The following is a 17,814-nucleotide window of genomic DNA, read 5'->3' as shown; positions in this document are numbered from 1 at the left end:
GACAGAACACTCTTCTCTCTCTCTATTGCGCCTCACAGTCAAGCCAAACTACCCAGACTACGACGAGTCAACAGATGTGGACGACTGGATTAAACCTCACTGGCTGTTTACTCCGTTTGTCATCCTCTTCTTTCTGTTCAGTCAACGTTGCTGTTTTCAAACTCTTCTCTTCTCTCTGTAATAAAATCTGAACGTTTTCAACCCAATAGGGAAATTCTCACATTTGCTGAATTTAATTAGCCACGGGGAAAAAATGTTTCTCAGAACCAGACCCCAGCAGTATTTATCTAGAGAATCTGTGAGCTTTGCAAACTTCTGATTGCTTAACAAAATCAAACAAGGAAGAGTTTTTTTTTTCCATCTCTTGCAGAATAATTGCCGGCTATGAGAGACCTACCCACTGCTTTGGCCCAGCACAAAAGTAGTGCAGAGAGATAGGTCTGGCAGTGGTGGACTAGAATATGACAGGCTCTCAGACTTTAATAAAGTACAGTGGTGGCCTGTGTCCTGTTGAGACCAAGCTAGGAAAGTTGTCTGTAGGAATGCTCACGCAAATATTGACCTTCAATTAGACGAAAACAGACGCCCTCGCTTAGGGGCCGCAATATTGAGGCATCAGCAAAGATATTGTACACATAAACATCCTCAGAATATACATAAACATGCAGAGACGTACCTGCACGGTGCACACAAACACGTCTTGTGTAAATACACCTATATTTGCAACTGACATCAAATGGAAGACAACTGCAAAAACCTTTAAAAGGCAGATTCGCTCCAAACAGGATGTCAGCGCAGCATCGTCTCAAAACCACAACAAAAACATGAACATTCATATCTTCACAGAACACACACGCACAAAAGAGGAGTTTTGTGCTCTTTGATAAGGTGAGGAGCAAATGACCTTCCCCAAGTGATGGCAGTCGACCACACTCCTGCATAATTAACAGCATCTAAAATGAGGTGTTCTTTATATGACCTTACCTGACAATGTCAGGGCACAGCTTGCCTACAGGGACTCAGCATGTGTGCAACACACAGCGCACGTAAGCCGTTTTCAGAGATGAACTACAGAAAATGTCTCCAGATTTTGACTTTCACATATGAAGAGCGAAGCAGGAGATTTTCCGGATCAGAAGCGTTCACAACAACAGGAAAATGTCCGGAACATTTCGCTGAGGGGTGGCAGCTGGGGGGAGAGCAGCAGGAGGCAGCACATGATGTAGAAATTCTGCTGTGGAGATCCCATGTTTTTGTTTACAGCACATCCACACCAGCGTCCACAAGTCGCCATCTTCCTCTGTGTTTTCTACGTATATGGGCTCTTACTCATCCAGAGATATTTCAATTCTTTTTGTCTTTTTCAGTTCTGCATCTGTCATGTGTTAGAAACGTCAATAACTCGCTCGCGGTGAATTCTTCAGACATGATACTGACATATGCGTTCTCACATACAGCTCCTCTGGATAATTTCAGGAGAATATATGGGGGTGATGTTGCAGGGTTCCTACCCTAAAGGCTCCCACCTAAAAGAGCATGCTCCAGAGGTCTGCATGAGTCAGCACACTTCATAGCGTTAAGGCACGTCAGGTAAGAGAGCGTTTCTCAGGGCTGAACATGACACAATGCAGACTGACAGCACCCGGAGAGAGACAAGCACATCTGGATTCTACTGAAAGCTTTCACTGGGTTGTTAAAGTGTGCTGCTAAATGACGGGAGTCCAGCGGTTATAGCTCAACCACTCAGCGACAGTGACACGTGCTGGAGCATCGCCTGCTGCCTTGATTTGCTCAGCAGATCCACGGCAGTGTTGGAAGGATTTCCCTCACTGCCAAAGCCCTCTTACCCTCCCACAGAGCAGAAATCCCCTCAAATCCTCACTCGCAGTTACTGCAAGGACGACTTACATACTGAGACAAAGGACTCCAGAGAGGAGGGGAGAGGAGGGGAGAGGAGGGGAGAGGAGAGGAGAGGAGAGGAGAGGAGAGGAGAGGAGAGGAGAGGAGAGGAGAGGAGAGGAGACCAAATAGGGCTGGGCGATATGGCCAAAATGATGTCAAGATAAAAATGTCCATATCAGTTAATCAATAATATCACGATAAAAGTCACATTATTGTTTCTTTGTATAACAGATGATTTTTGCTCCTGAGGGACGGTTTTGACTGAGGTAGATAAAATCCTCACTGGGCAATGCATAAGCAGTACATCAATAAATATTGGACTTTTTGTATATTGCTTTTGATAGACATTAAATTGTATAATTATTGATGTTTGGTTTATTGCCCAGCACAAAACTTAAACAAGAATTGGTTCTTAATATCTGAGAAATGAAAAGGGAGGCCAGTGGAAGGACTCTCACAAACACACACACACTGGGATGTGATGAGGGGTATGGGGTGTGGTCAGTGAGGTATCTTGGGACTTGGGGAAAAGCGAGAAACTTAGAGGAGGTGGAGAGATATTTAGTCGTGTAATATAATACATGCACCACCCATCAAATCCACACACACACACACACACACACACACACACACACACACACACACACACACACACACACACACACACACACACACACACACACACACACACACACACACACACACACACACACACACACACACACACACACACACACACACACCAGCCATGCATCCACGGCTAATCTTTCACCGCAACAAAGAGTCCTCACCAGAGAGTTATGCATGTGCCCAACCTACGCAGGGTGAGGTTTTAGTTTGCTCATTCAAATCTAAACATCCAATCATTGATGAGTATACTGCACTATGAGTGTTACGCTTCTTTTTTTTTTCAAGCAATCATCAGCTTCTCAAAAACGTTTCGCAAAATCTCACCAATGACATTCTGACCAAACTTACCAGACATGCCTGTGGTGAGCTTACAATCACACGACAACAATCGCTATTACACAACAGTGGCCACTGTGGAAAGTGAACCCGTGAACTAAAAATGCCCTCAGTGTTGATAAGAGAAGAAAACAGAAACAGAAAAGTCATATTATGGTCTGATGAAAAGGTGAGTTTGTTGTGATGCAATAATAAACTTGTGGCTTCTTCTGAGGGAGGATTTCCATTGCAAACAGCGAAACCCCCTCGACATTCCACTTGGCCACCAACTGTGCCGAAGTGGGTAATGATTAACTCGTATGAAGGGAGTGTTTGAATGAGCAAATCCTCTCCCTGCACAACCTGCCCGGCTGAACGTGTACGTGTGAACATCATCATATGTCCACATATACTGTTACATAACCTGGGCATGAGAGTAGACCAGGCAGCCGCTCTGACACACACACACAGTTCAGGCTCTTTGCTCACTCGCAAACAAGGAAACTCGATCTCCATTTGAAGGTGCAGCCAACACACTGTCCTGGGTGAGAGGTTGAGTCGAAGCCAGACACTGATAGACAACCTCGCCCCCCTCTGACACACACTCACGCACACACACCTATCACACACGCTGACCCAAACGACACAAATGCAGAAACAAGGCTGTGACACTAAATAACAGTTCAAATTTCCTATTCAAATATCAACTCAGAATGCATTACAATGCAATAATGTTATAAAGTTATTAGGCTAGTGGGGCATTTGTGAAGTTGCCAGACTGGCACTCCTGGCCTCCATTTTACATTGTGTGTATTTGTGTGTGTTAGTGCATTTGTGCGAATGTGTATCCAAGGTCTTTTTCCTGGTTCATTCTGGTCTCCAAGCACTACAGTGAGTCTATTCTTCTCTGGTGCTCCAGAGAACAGGATTAATGACCAGCAGCAGGGACATGAAAAGGTTGTGTCCACCAGCCACCACGATTTTACAGCCTGTGTGTGTGTGTGTGTCACTATGTGCATATGTGAGTGTTTATTTATTTTTTTAAGCCACTGATAATGCCATCTTTCTGACATGCTCTCTCAACGAAAACCAAACTTTAACATGCTCATACTTGCCATGTTATACTTGGTGTGATCTGTTGTGCCAGCAGTCATGTGTGAAAGCCGAACAGACTGCAAACAAACATGCTTGTTGGCTTTTTTCTACAGCGTCACAGGCGTCCCGCCGTCCACGCAACACCTCCGGATCCCACATCAAGCGATCAGACTAAACTGTCACTCTTGCGAGAGAAAGAACCGCAGATCATCACCTGAGCCTCCGCTCCCGGTGTTGCCATGGTTATCAAACCAGAGGTGTGTCTGAAGGTCCTAGTAGGAACTCCACACGACCCTCTGCCGATGGCATTTCATGCTTTAAGATCAACACGTTGCCACCTGCAAGGCTGACTCAATCTGTGAGATATGGAGAAGTGGAGAGGGTATGTCGGCTCTGTGTGTGTGTGTGTGTGTGTGTGTGTGTGTGTGTGTGTGTGTGTGTGTGTGTGTGTGTGTGTGTGTGAGAGAGTGTTGTATGAGGTGTTGAGTGAATCAGTGTTAATTGGCAGAAAACTGCCCTTTTCCATCCTGAGTGTTGCTTGTGCGCGGCAGAGATATAAACACACACAGACCTGCCAGACTGACTGTCTGAGGCCTCCAGTAATCAGTATTAGTCAGTTACGTTGGGTTTTTATTGTAACTCAACAAACTCATTGCATAAGTCTTCATCCATGATACCGAATACCGAAGCTTTTTGTAAAGCTTAAACTGTTGACTGGTATGAAAACAGGTTCTACAGCTACACAGATAATAGCACATTCACTTGCAGCTGTAAAACGTAGTAATTATTCTTAACAAGCCACCTTCTAACATTTCTGCCAAGTTACAATGGTATAAAAATATCAAAGTAAGTCTGACTAGCAGCTTTTATCCCAATCCGTGTTGAAACCATAAATGGCGGTAATCCTTAAACCTGTTTTTTTTTCTTCTCAACAATCAAATGCTTCATGATGTCAAACTATCTTGGAAATTTGCAAGGAAATGGAGCTGCGCTCTCTCTCCTTGGGTGCCTGCTGAGCGAGAGCCTTTTCTTCAGCCAGCACCACAAGTGGTCTTGATCCAGGCCAGAGCGTAGCACTGTAGGGCTGCCACTTTGTGCTGATTCAATAAGAAATAATTGCATATTGGCCTCTCTCCATTCATCCCCCCTTTTACCACCATGGTCTGACACTTCACTGTATTTCTGTGCTTCTGTGCTGTAAGTTACGCTTACAGACCCAGAACTGGGGGAAGGACACTGCAGCACTGCTGCTATTGTTAAACATCCACATTCCTCAGGACTGGATGGGAGTAGCACTTCTCTGCATATTGACTCTCAACTGATATATATATATATATTATATATATATATATATATATATGTATATATGTGTATATGTGTATATATAGAGTAGAGTAAATAATTATTTTATATCAGTATGCTCACATTTAAAGCTGAACGATCTAAATCACTCTACAAAGATAGATAGATAGATAGATGTACTGTCTTGAGATAATGTATGTTGTGATCTATACGAATACAATTCAAATTGACTTTAAATATAAACTAATAATAATAATAATACAATTATTTTCACGGCAATTTATAAAACACAGTTACAATGTGTTAAACTGGTTAAAAATTAAAAGAAGGCAAACAATAGGCAACACTTAAAAGCAAATTAAAGCTAGATAGATAGATAGATAGATAGATAGATAGAAAAGTAAAATCTCCAGCTACTTACTCAAGGTGACTTCCTGTTATTCTGTTGTTCAGTAGGTATGGAATATATATATAGCACATATAATTTGCATTATATACGTGCCAGATCCATTCTGTGTGTATACAACTTTAACCCACCTTTCACTGCAGCTATTTATACATGCAATAGTAGCTGTTTCACACCAACTTCACCAACATCTACCACGTAACAGAGGCACAACTGAGCACAGTGAGCCATGATGTCATCCTCTAACAATCCTCCAAGTGATAGCGTAGGTGTAGCCCGTCACATTTCAAAGTTTCACATCCGGGCCCTGGCCGTGGACCCGAGCATGTGCGAGTCCGCACTGTTGCTCCCCTCTGCCCGGGTTAGTCGCCGAGGACACACGGGGTGAGTGGAGGTACATGGTGATGGAGCATATGCTGTCAGCTGGACGCGCAACCTCCAGATGTGAGATACAGTAGTTTACACCGACACACCCCCACCCCCACCCATCCGATCTGTAACTGTGATCTGCGCGAGGCAATCTGCACCTCCTTTATTTACATTTATCACGATATCACACATGGAGGCAGCTGAACTTCACGACTCTCTCTCTCTCAGGGGGAAAACACGAGCTGCGATCCTGCGCTCAACTTCACGCCGCGGCTCAGCTGCTCTGACAGCCGCCGCAACGCAGCGACCCGCAAACAGACAACAACAGCACCATCAATAAGCACAATTACCAGCCTGATACGCCGCGGCCGCTGCAGCCATTTATCCCGAAGCGAAAGGGCCAGAAGAAGTCCGCATTTCCTGGATGGTGCTGGTGATCTGCTGCTGGATGGAGCCGCTCTCCTCGGTGCCCGCGCTCCTGCCGGGGAGGAGGTGTTGGAGGCGGGGAGGAGGAGAGCCGGAGGGGCCCGGGGAGCTTCCCGCTGCTGTGTCAGACCGGACCGCGATGCCACATTCAGCTGATCGCCACAACAAAACAACATCTCGCCCTACGCAAGCCACACTCCGCCGCCCCGCACCACCCCGCACCGACAGCTCCCGCCGGGCGCCGCCCCCCTCCTCCCGGCCTCCACCAGTGGGGTGACGCGCCGAGTCCCCGCGTGAATATTCATGAGGGGCCGGAGCCGGCGATTGGCTGGAGTCATCAGTTCCTGGTTAATGCTGCTGGTTCGCAATTAGCCAGGAAACCTCATGCAGGGGCTTAAATGAAGAGAAGCAGTGATGAGGCCAATGATGTGAGCTGAGTTACTCCCAATACTAAAGCAGCAGTGGTTTAAATGTTTACATCTCAGGACACAATAAGAGATAAGATGAAACTGTAATTGATCCCACACTTGTTACAGCAGCAGGTAGACAAGAGAAAAAAAAAAGCCAAAAGAATAAAATAAAAACACAAAGAATATGTATATGATATACACGTTTCACTGCAGATATAATGTTTGTCGAGCAAAGTACTTGGGTAAAGTGCTGTGGCACAGGATGTATACTGTTTTTGTGTGTGTAAATGTATATGTATGTATATAAATTCCCCATAGTACACTTAATGGCAGCATATTATATGTATAGTACAACTATATAGATATACTGTATGGTACATCTATATATATAAAAATATAAATTCACAATAGTATTGTGTTATATAATTTGCTGTCTTCGAAGTATTAATTTGCTCGTTTGAATGTTTGTTGTTGTTTTTATTTGTCCTCTATGTGAAACACTTTGTAAAGGATGTTCTAAAAGGTGCTATATAAATCAAGTTTATTATTGTTATTAAAGTATTCTACCACCAAACACCCTTCTGCTCCTGTTTTACCCCAACAATATAGCCAACCGAAGGTGATGCTGACATAGCGTCACATACAGGAGAAATATAATGGAGGTCAGGATCCGAGGCCACACATCTATTAACTTCCCCCGGATGACCATGTGAACCGACGCACGCCGTGTTTTTGCAATCTTTCTTTTGCACACGTTTCGGTGCTCAGAGTACATTTCCCTGTTGATCCAGCGGACCTGTCCGTCTGACCTCGTCACACCTGAGTGATGAGGGTCAGACGCAGTAAAGGTCAGCGAGAGAGGCCGGGCTGTGGCTGTGATTGTGGCTGGGGCTGCTGCGGGCCTCAGTACCCTGGAGATCAAATGGGGCTCGAAAGGCCAGTGGACATCAGAGCTGGAAGGTGCTGGCCGACTGTCAGCGCGCCTCATCTTTCAAGCTCACATCACTGTCGTGGCACACAGGTAGCCCATGGAGGAGGAGAGCTCTCCGGACACTGAAACACCCAGCTACTGAGTTCCATTTTTCATTATATTTTATAGAGTAAAACCCTCTGTGTAATAACTGCCATTTTGTCCTCCTTGCATATGAGCATACAGCTACTCCCACTTTTTTTGTGTGTCTCATACTTTAAGGCCTGCATCTGCATCCAGCACGATAAGTCTTTGTTCCCTGTGTCGAGAACAGCGACGCAGCAAGGAGGAAAAGGAAGGGAAGGGAAAGTGCGAGGGGAGGAAGGTGAGGAGAGGATAGGAGAGCGGGGAGTGACAGTGGGAGGAAGTGAGAGACATGGTGGAAGGAGTGCAGGGACATGCTGTGGTGTGAGCGCTCCGTGCTGCCACAATATGACTCTGACAGGCTTATGTAACCAGACTGGCCTGGCTCACAGCAGACGCCGGGCTGCACTGACTGTTATATAACTGCATTAGCTGCTCCTCTGAGCTGGGCGAGAGCATGCGCACAAGACAGCACCCCCCTCCACCTCACACACTCACAAACACACACACACTTTAAGACTTTTTCAGCTTAGGACAGCCTGACTGCATTGCACTGCAGCAAGAGACAGGGTGGAGCGAAATGAGAAAAGTCCAGTTGAAGTTCCGCAGTTTATTTAGAACTGGGGAGAAACTAAGCATGATGGTTACTGACGGGCATCAGCGTCTTCTCCTCCCATCATCCAGCAACAAGTCCCCCATCCTGAAACGCCTAATTGGGGCTTAATGTTGGGTAAAGTTTTTCAGTGCACGTGTAGTATGCCAGCAGGGCCCAAACTCAATTAGCCCGCCCTGCATGCAGCACATAATTTGATGGGCCTGGATCCCACTTTTAAAACCCAATTACACCTCAGACAGGCATTTCCAGTCATTCTGTCAAAGAGGTGGCCAAGGACGAACCAACAATCTCCTCCGAAAAAAAGAATGATCCACATCGGCATCAGGAGCAGTTCTGGCTCCACAGCAGCACCGTTCACGGTTCATTTGTTTTCACGATGAAGTCAAAGCTGAATTATTGTGATGACCTATGTAGAGAGTGACCTTGTTCTTGACAATGGAACGAAGCCAAATGCTGACATTTTCCCTGCTAACCTGGGAAAAGTGAGGTGGAGATTAATATCAGGGATAAAACACTGCGAGTGATAATTATGGTTTCAGTCACTCTGCAATCAAAAATCTCCGGATGTCTGACCTGTAGAGCCACATTAAGCCGTTCATAATCAGAACATAACAGCCTGTGATCTCTTATTACAGCTACAAATTGCATCTGTTGATAACAGAGGAAATGAAGGTGGGATTTATGAGACCTGAGCCAATGGCCAAGACCAGCTAAAGATGGAGGCTGTCTGAAATCCACCACAGGAGAAATATCCAGTTGGGATTTATGACTCTTGGCTAATTTGTTCTCGGCGTTCAGAGGCTGTTAAATTTCAGATATTGGAAGAGGAGTTCCTCAGTCTCTTAAAACTCAGTCTAGTGTTTACAACAATTATAGAGATTTTATGGAATGAGAGGTGAGTTCACAACAGTAAGAGCAGTTCTCTCAAGAGTAAAGACGGACACTTATTATAAGTATCTATAACAAAACAGCAGAGATTTGAAGACCCCCCCCCCCCCCCCTCGTTCCTCTGTAAGACTCCGACCCCTTGAAGTGAGACCGAGTGTCACTGGTGCAAAGACACAAGCCAGAACGTCATCTCTGCAAAAACATTCAGGCGATGTGGAGTGTTGCTGCACAACAGGTCCAGTGCAGGTGTTTATACAAAGACTGGGCTCACACTTTTCATTGGTGAAACATAAGGAGTGCTTGTAATGGCACACCTCACTGTTTCATTACGTTCAGATTTGCATCAGTGCTTTGCCTCTTTAAATGGAGCCTTTTTCGAGACACAACATTACTGGCAAATATTTAGTGTCTGTATGTTCATCTGAAGTGGCTGTCATCTCACCTACGGTGTTTTTCTAAGTCTTCATTTTCAGCCTCACAACTCCACTGTGACACAATCCATCGACTCAGGATTGTCACAGACAGGCAGAACGAGAGGGGGGGTGCTGTGGGTGGAGTGGAAGTCGACAGGAGGCAGTGTGTGCTGAACGGTTACAGACAGTGCCAACTGGACTGAGTGACTTCAGGAGCCAAAATCAACATGTCGTGTGCACCAGCCAGGCAAGAAGGAAATAACACAGTAGAGGCTGTAAGCACTAGTAAAGTGTGTTGCAGGAGCAGCACAAGGGCCAGGACATGTACATTTACTGCTTCAGCTTCGAGGTTTAGTGTCTACTAGCAATCTTTAATGACCAATAAGAAGATATTTGGTACAATAAACTCAAAGCACCTTAAACAAACATTAATATTTCATCATATATTTGGTAAAATGTGATCAAGTGTAAAAAAAAAAGTAACTTATATATTTTTCTTAAAATTATTTTGTAGGTTTTATCCTCATTCTTCATTCATTCAACATTTTTCATGCAAAAATGATAAAAAAATAAAAACATTTCCATCAAGACAATGACTGAGTGAAAGATTTTCATCTTTATTTAAAAAAAGATAATTATACATTAATTACAGCAATAATTCATGCCTCCTTACAGCATACAATATACTGATTAACAACAATGTATAAGGCAAGGCATAACAAACACGTCAGCATTAGTGTTATTTGTTTTTTGAATGCAGGACTACAAAAAGGCACTTAATAGTGTTTTGAAATATGTCATGAACTGACACAAATACATTTCTTACTGGGGCAATAATATAAAATGTGAAATACGTGTTAATACATGTTAACAAAATTAATATAAAAAGGAACTAATCACAACACTTTGCACAATCACATGCAGCCAGAGAAACAGGAAATCTCATTTGTGTGTGTGTGTGGGAGTAGAAATGTTGAAAACCAACATAACATAGACAAAGGAATACTATTTTCAGGATCGTACCAAATAATTATTTCACAAGTACAAAATATACTTTTAATCATTCATATTGAAATTGAGGTAACTACTATACAATGCATGAAATGACTGTACCACCATTACAACCATTAGCATATTATGAAGGTCAATACCATTTAACAGCAACTTATTATTTCTGAAATGTTTTCCTGTTGTTTTTTTTTACATTGCAACATTACAAATCTCTTGTCTCTGAACTCATGCTCAGCAGCACTCTGGAAATAATGGCATTCGTGAGAGCACAGGTGATGTGGAGTTCACGCCATCACCTCCTCAACCGTTTCGCTGCACATCGCATGATGCTGGCTGCTTTGGATCAATACATGTCTCTCTCCTGCAAACAGGCAGCTGCACAGGTACAGATTGATGCCGTGGCTGCACAGGGCTGAACACTGTCAGACATGGAGAGGCAAAGCACCGCAGATAAATGACCTTGGATTGAAGTCGGCAAGGAAGAGCTGAGATTAGACCGTTTTATTATTAGGGCTCTCTGGCACAAGGTGCAGTGACATGGCTTTGAGTACAGCGTAGCAGCAAAGGGGAATCCCTGTTATGATCTGTGGGGTGTGTCCTACCAGTCTTATCTAACGCTCACACTCAGCCTCACTTGGGGGCTCCTGTGGAGGGCTACCCTGGTTGTCCCAGTACTGTAGGAGTCCTGCTAATCAGGAGGACTTCAGACTCGGCCAATCAGAGAACTCACAGGCCTCGAAAAGGGAATCTGTAAAGGAAACGTCTGAGGTATTGAGAAAGTGCCTTGTTGCTGAGTCTTTGGGAAAGTCCAGTAACTTAGATTCAGCAAAATTATAAGGGAAGCTTATACAATCATACCACATCAGGAAGAGAAGAGTCTGGATAGCCTATCAAGGGGGCTTATTGTGGTTAAAATCATCACCAAAACAGGCTAACTTAAAATCCACTTAAACTTTAAAACATTGTGATTACAATACTCATAGAAACCGTGGCGACACAAAATCTATTAATTAAACAATTACTTGAAATACAAATTAAAAGAAATGTTATGTCCTTCATTTATAATATCCTTCCACTTTCCTTTATAACATCCTTTACATGGCTTAATGTACTGGATAAGAAAATCAAATCAAATAAACAAACAAAAGAAGGAACCAAACAGCCCAAAGACGAACCGTGCTCAGTTGAAATCCCTCTCAGGGAAGATGAGAGGGGCGATGAGGGTCCAGAGGTAAAGCCCAAGACCCAGCCAGCTGGAACACATCTTCACCCACACAGCCGGCATAGTGCTCTGCATGGCCTGGGTGGAGGTGTCAGGTCTGAGGGAGGACGCAGAGGGAGACGTGCAATTTAAAACCAACTCCACATAATATAGGGATTAATCTTAATCTACGTATATATTCCATTTAAAGATCATTAATGAGAGAACTGTGGTAGATGATTGTTTAATCTATTTATAAAATGAGCTGATTTTCAAGCTGAGCTCAAAGAGTGAGAGAACTTTAAGGTGAAGTAATGTGCCCTCTAGTGTCCATAGCTGAGGCCTACAACGCCTGAAACCTTGTGTTTTCAAAACATATGGGTATCTTAGAAGCAAGTAACCAAAATTTCAGTATTTGAGTACCACTTGCCAATTGGGACTATACACTGCAATCACAAACCTAATTGTCTAACCTCTGGGCTCTTTATGTTCATCTCAAACTAGAATGGCACTCAGAAGAATGCATTTTTTTTTCATCAAGATCCACGAATAAATGTTGAAAAATATCTCACAATAAAATTCAAAAGTGAAAATGGATCTGCCCCCTGCCCCTAATCTTGCTTACAAACAAATAAACCAGCCAACAGACACTTACTGGTACCAGTTGGTGAGAGTCATCATGATGTACAGAGAAGCCAGACAGAGGTGGAAGTGGAAGAAGGAGTAGTTGTAGGTGACTCCCTCCTCCTCATTGTCCAAGGCTCTGCGTATGCCGTCCTCTCCCACCACACCTTCTCCACCCGACCCTCCGCCCCCCTCTGTCTGCATCAGCTTGTTTACCTGGGTGTTGCTGGATGAACGAATACTAGGGGAGAGGCAGAGAGACAGTTTAAACATGTTGTAAAAAAAGTATATAAAACAATTTAATAATACATAAAAAGAGCAGAAAATATAATTTACGAAACTTTCGGCACTGCTAAACCTACCTGGCATAGATAGTGCAGAAGAGGAAGATGATTAAACCAACAATGCCCTGAGCGTCCCACCACTGCACCTGCTCTGGAGGGCTGTCACCAGATGGTTCAGTGGTGTTAACGCTCGACACGAGACTCAACAAGCTGGGGTTACACTTCCGATCTAAACCAAAATACACATACACACAGCATTAGACATTTTATTACACTAAAAAGTTGTAGAAAATACATTATTGCCTGTGTCAAGGAGGTTTGTTTGTTTGTCTGTCAGCAGGATTACTCAAAAGCTATCTGATTTCTATCAAACTTAAACAGAAGAACCCTCGGAGCGGATCAGGATAAATGGGTGGATACAGGGATTTTTTATTTGGCAACTTAATACTAACCCTACAGTCGGCAAAAGCTTGCCCATTGTTGCCATTCACTTGGGAAAGGCAGTTCACACAACATGAGACAAGGAGGTGTGCTAACTAATAGCAGAAAAAGCTATTTTTTCTTCCTATGGCATGCCATAGAAAACTCACCTGTATGAAAATGCTGAGGCAGGTAAAAAGCAAGTACATTTATGTGAAGAAATCAGTGCATCTCGACTGAACACATACCAGAAGCTACAGAGGAATAAAACGAGACAGGAGACTCACTTGGGTTGTTGGTCATTGCCGACCAGGTGACATACATTGTGTAGAGGGAGATGAGAGAAGCCTGGAGCAAACCAGAGTGTGGCTGAGCTTCCTGCAACAAACAGGTCAAAGTATTACACACTTTTCAACACGTTTCATGCAGTAATATTATATATTATATTAGTGCCTGTTTATTTAGTGAAATGTTAAGTTTTGATATAGCCTGTATCTCTCACCTTGCTGAGAGTAGCGCATCATTAGAGCATTACTCAGTATCGTACACGTCACGTGACCTGCTGTTTGTCAAAGCCTGCCATATTACTATATCATGTGCATGCACTGCCCCCTTGTGGTCAATTCGTGGCATAACATGTAATTCCTGTGGCTGTTACTGTGTTAAAGGGATAGTTCACTGATAAATGAAAATTCACTCATTATCTACTCACTACTATGCCAGTGGAGGGGTTGGGTGAATGTTAGAGATCTTGGGGCTCAAAACATGGTGTAAACAAGGCCGGTTCGAGTTGATTTTGAATGTCAGAGCTTAAAGACACTTGGATGACACCACCTGAGCAGTATGGAGGCATGTTATGTTATTATTTTAGCACGTCTTCAGAAGGAGTCACCAGTTACTTCAATTGTATCGGATTTGGCTGCAACGCTGTTTACCCCTGAGACTCCTAAAGTGTTTTGTGGACTCAAACACTTCACCCACCCCTCCATCGGCATAGTGATGTGTAGATAATGAGTGCATTTTCATTTTTCGGTGAACTATCCTTTTAACACAGTACAGCTAAATGCAAACATACTATATGAGAGCTATGTAATTTACACCAAAGCTTTCTTACCACATAAATACAAATTGATGACATTATCTATTAATTTGAATTATTGTGATAAATTACAACCACAGGAGTGAGTTGTAGATAAAGAAAGGTGACCCTTGAAGTTTTCCCTTCATTGTTGTTGGATATATAATCTCTGGTGACTATTCAAGTGGCATTATCGGGGAATATAAAAAAAAAAAAGGAGCCTACTATTGGATTGGAACAACAAACAGGGAAAAAATTAAGTTTTCAAATGTATTTGAATTATTGTGTTCATGATACAGTACCTGTATCTTGGGAAGGATGGAGACAACGGAGATGATGATGCAGAAGATGAGGTTGAGGCTGATAAAGACCTTGTGCTCGGTGCAGTCATCGGGCTGTGTGTAGTACACGTAGAAAAGTACCACAGCAGCAACAGCCAAGGTGTAGAAGAGGAAGGTGAAAGTCAACAGGCCTGTAAATTACACAATTATTCATTAACAGGAATATGTTCAAACCAAAGTAATAACAAAAATGACATATTGACATGGAAGGCAGAGAAGGCAGAGAAGATCTACCTTCTAATCATCTATGACAATTAGGTATTTGACAAATAATGACAAGATAATGCATCTTTTCAAGTAAATGCTTTACCTGCAAACCAGCATTTGTTGTCACTATTTTCACCATTTCCTACCCACACCTTGTTCCAGGAATGGGCAAAGTCGATTAGGAGAACAAGTTGGATGATGATGAAGATGAAGGACCCCACCAATCCAAAGTAAAACCACACTGAAAAGTGAAAATGAAACAAACAAAGGTCATAGTACTTACCATACCATAAACACTATCCAATCACTAATAAATCAAAGCTTTGTGTTGCGCAAGAAATTGAGGAAACATTTTATCATTAATTGTAAATCATCAGAGCATGTTAGTACCAGTAGGAAATGTTCCATCGGGGATGAAAAAAGCTCCCACTGTTATCCCGACCAGGATCAGAAACTTAAAGAACCAGAACCTGGAAAAGAAATAGTTCCAAATGCACCATCAGTAAAGCAGACCTGCCTCCATGCCTGAATAATGTGTTCCATCAAGCACTTACCCATTTTGAATAGCTGCACGTGGGTCTTTGCTGCTACGGACACGAATCATGATGAGGCAGAACATAAAGAAGAAGCAGGTCATAGCGAAGCACATCCGGTACACAGACTTGTAGCCCACAAGGACATCACAGTTAGCCAAGTTATCGATACCAGTTATAGATGCGCCTCCTTGACAAAATCCTGGGATCTATGAAAAGACAAACATGTCAGATGAAATGAACTTGTAACTTAGCTTAATCAAGAACATGTAAAAATACTCAAAGGTTATACAAGAGCAGGTTTTCTAGGCAAATATCAAACTGTAAAGTGACAGCAGTAGCAGAATCTATCATAGCTGCATAATAAAATAACGTAGAAATGTCACTGCTACTACTTCCAGATTCCTATCAAAACTTGGTGAATTATATGTGCATACTGATCTACACTGATCTCACTTTGCGGAGCTCTGTTTCCATTCCAGGAAGAATCATGATGACAGACACCATGGTCCCCATCAGCAAAAACAAGGAGAAAACCAGCCGTGTGATGGTGGAGTTATTGGAGGAGGGACAGCAGCCACACAGAAGACACGGTGCTGAGCCACACAGACAGGAGGCCTGTGAGAAAGGGCAGAGTGGGAGCGGAAGAGAAAAACAAAGAAACAGCTTTGAGCAAGACAGACTTAAAAATGAGGCAATGTTTAAATGGATCTAGGCACTTGCTTTTAGGATAAGTCAATATGGCAAAAATGATATCAAGATAAAAAATTCCATGTCAGTCAATATCGATAATTATCACCATAAATGTCACATTGATATTTCTTTTAAGTTTTAAGACTCTTTGCTCCTGAGTGCAGAGAATGTAGAGCCCAACTATTCATATTAAAACCCCTCTGACCCTTGAAACTTTTAAGTCAATGCTTCAGACCCACATCTTCTCACTGGCTTTCAATTTGATTAGAGTTTAAAATCTTGATTTCATCTATTATAGTTCAATATATGAATTTTCGACTATTTATGACATCTAAGGTTTTATTGCTTTTGTATTTTCTGTCTATTTTCAGTTTTTTATATATATTTTAACATTATTTTACTCTCGTTTTCAGCCTGTTAAGCACTTTGGTTTATGGTAGTAGTTTTATACGTGCTATATAAATAAACTTTAACTTGGCTTGAGTAAAGGTTGTGGTTTTTAACTCTTCTTTAAGGACAGAGAATGAAAAACACTTGATAAACATCAAAACGTCGAATGACCACATACAGTCGATCATTTATGTGTCCATACCTCCTCACTGCACAAGCAATAACAAAGTATGATCTGGACTACTGGACTACTACTGTATCGCTGTTGATGAAAATAATACTGTGATAATTATTCATAATGTATTATTGCCCTGCCCTAGTTGTTTTGACAATCACACATATGTTCACGGCTCCATTACGCATATTGGGTTGGAAAGATGATTAATTATTGAAGTGCATTTCCATTACTGGATTCAAATGGATTCACAATCTAAACTAACAGAGACCTATTGTTATATGTTATATTGGTATCCCAGTATGTAAATGTGGAGAACAACTACCCTCTGACTAATATGGGTGTCACAGTTAACTACCAATGCCACACACACACAAACACACTGTATTTCATTATTGACATCGATCTAGCTAACCAGTTTAATGCTACGATAACGCTACTGTTGTTTATGTTGTTTATGTTTTGCGTTGTGTTAATAGCTCAGCAGCGTTGGTGTAACTACACAGACTAAACAAACCTACATTTATGACGTTGGTCTATTTTGACACTTCCTCTTTATTTAGCTCGGTGAGTCACCTGCTAGCTAAACCACCTTTATTGACTTTATTTATTAGCTGTCACCTAGTTGTCGCAAAACCCAACTATCGCTAAGGTTAGCCGTCCCATCTACAGCTAACAGCTAACGTGAACAACAATAAGAAACTACAGCCTTCCGGTGACGTGTAACACTTGTATTAATAAAAGGTACTTACACAGCTGGCTAACGAGCACAAGGCCAGACAAGCCCCCATTTTGAAATTTAAACGTTGAAATTGGTGTTAATGTACCGACGCCTCTCGCTGTCCTGTATAAACACTATGAGGAAACCATTTGTCTACACCGGAAACACACAAAAAAAACAGGAGGCAGCTGGATGGGTTTTCAAAATAAAGCTCAACGCACTGCCAATTTAGAAAACAAGGGGAAAAAAACACGCGCAAATTATGAAAACAACTTCTGCTGCAAATAGTCACAACACATGCACAAACAGA

General features: G+C 42.6%; 2 protein-coding genes across 2 annotated transcripts in view; both read right to left on the bottom strand.

Annotated features, from left to right (window-relative positions):
* Positions 1 to 6,694, bottom strand: part of LOC117776651 (transcription factor HIVEP3) — a 43,331-nt gene extending 36,637 nt beyond the window's left edge. Inside the window, exon 1 of the mRNA XM_034610779.1 lies at positions 6,370 to 6,694. The gene's annotated coding sequence lies outside the window, so the exon portion shown is untranslated. The remainder of the gene's footprint in view (positions 1 to 6,369) is intronic.
* A 3,728-nt stretch (positions 6,695 to 10,422) lies between these two features.
* Positions 10,423 to 17,670, bottom strand: serinc2l (serine incorporator 2, like). The gene is made up of 10 exons (XM_034611640.1): positions 17,536 to 17,670; positions 15,982 to 16,143; positions 15,547 to 15,734; positions 15,383 to 15,462; positions 15,096 to 15,233; positions 14,747 to 14,916; positions 13,654 to 13,744; positions 13,025 to 13,175; positions 12,694 to 12,903; positions 10,423 to 12,156 (listed from the first exon to the last, which is right to left on the bottom strand). Exons 1-10 carry the CDS (start codon positions 17,572 to 17,574, stop codon positions 12,018 to 12,020), a joined length of 1,368 nt encoding a protein of 455 aa, XP_034467531.1. The 5' UTR covers positions 17,575 to 17,670; the 3' UTR covers positions 10,423 to 12,017.
* Between the last annotated feature and the right edge of the window lie 144 nt (positions 17,671 to 17,814).

This window comes from Hippoglossus hippoglossus, chromosome 16 (assembly GCF_009819705.1).
Source record: "Hippoglossus hippoglossus isolate fHipHip1 chromosome 16, fHipHip1.pri, whole genome shotgun sequence".
NCBI classification, from domain to species: domain Eukaryota; kingdom Metazoa; phylum Chordata; class Actinopteri; order Pleuronectiformes; family Pleuronectidae; genus Hippoglossus; species Hippoglossus hippoglossus.
The sequence above is the reverse complement of the archived record's forward strand: the minus strand, read 5'-3'. Positions and strand labels throughout refer to the sequence as shown.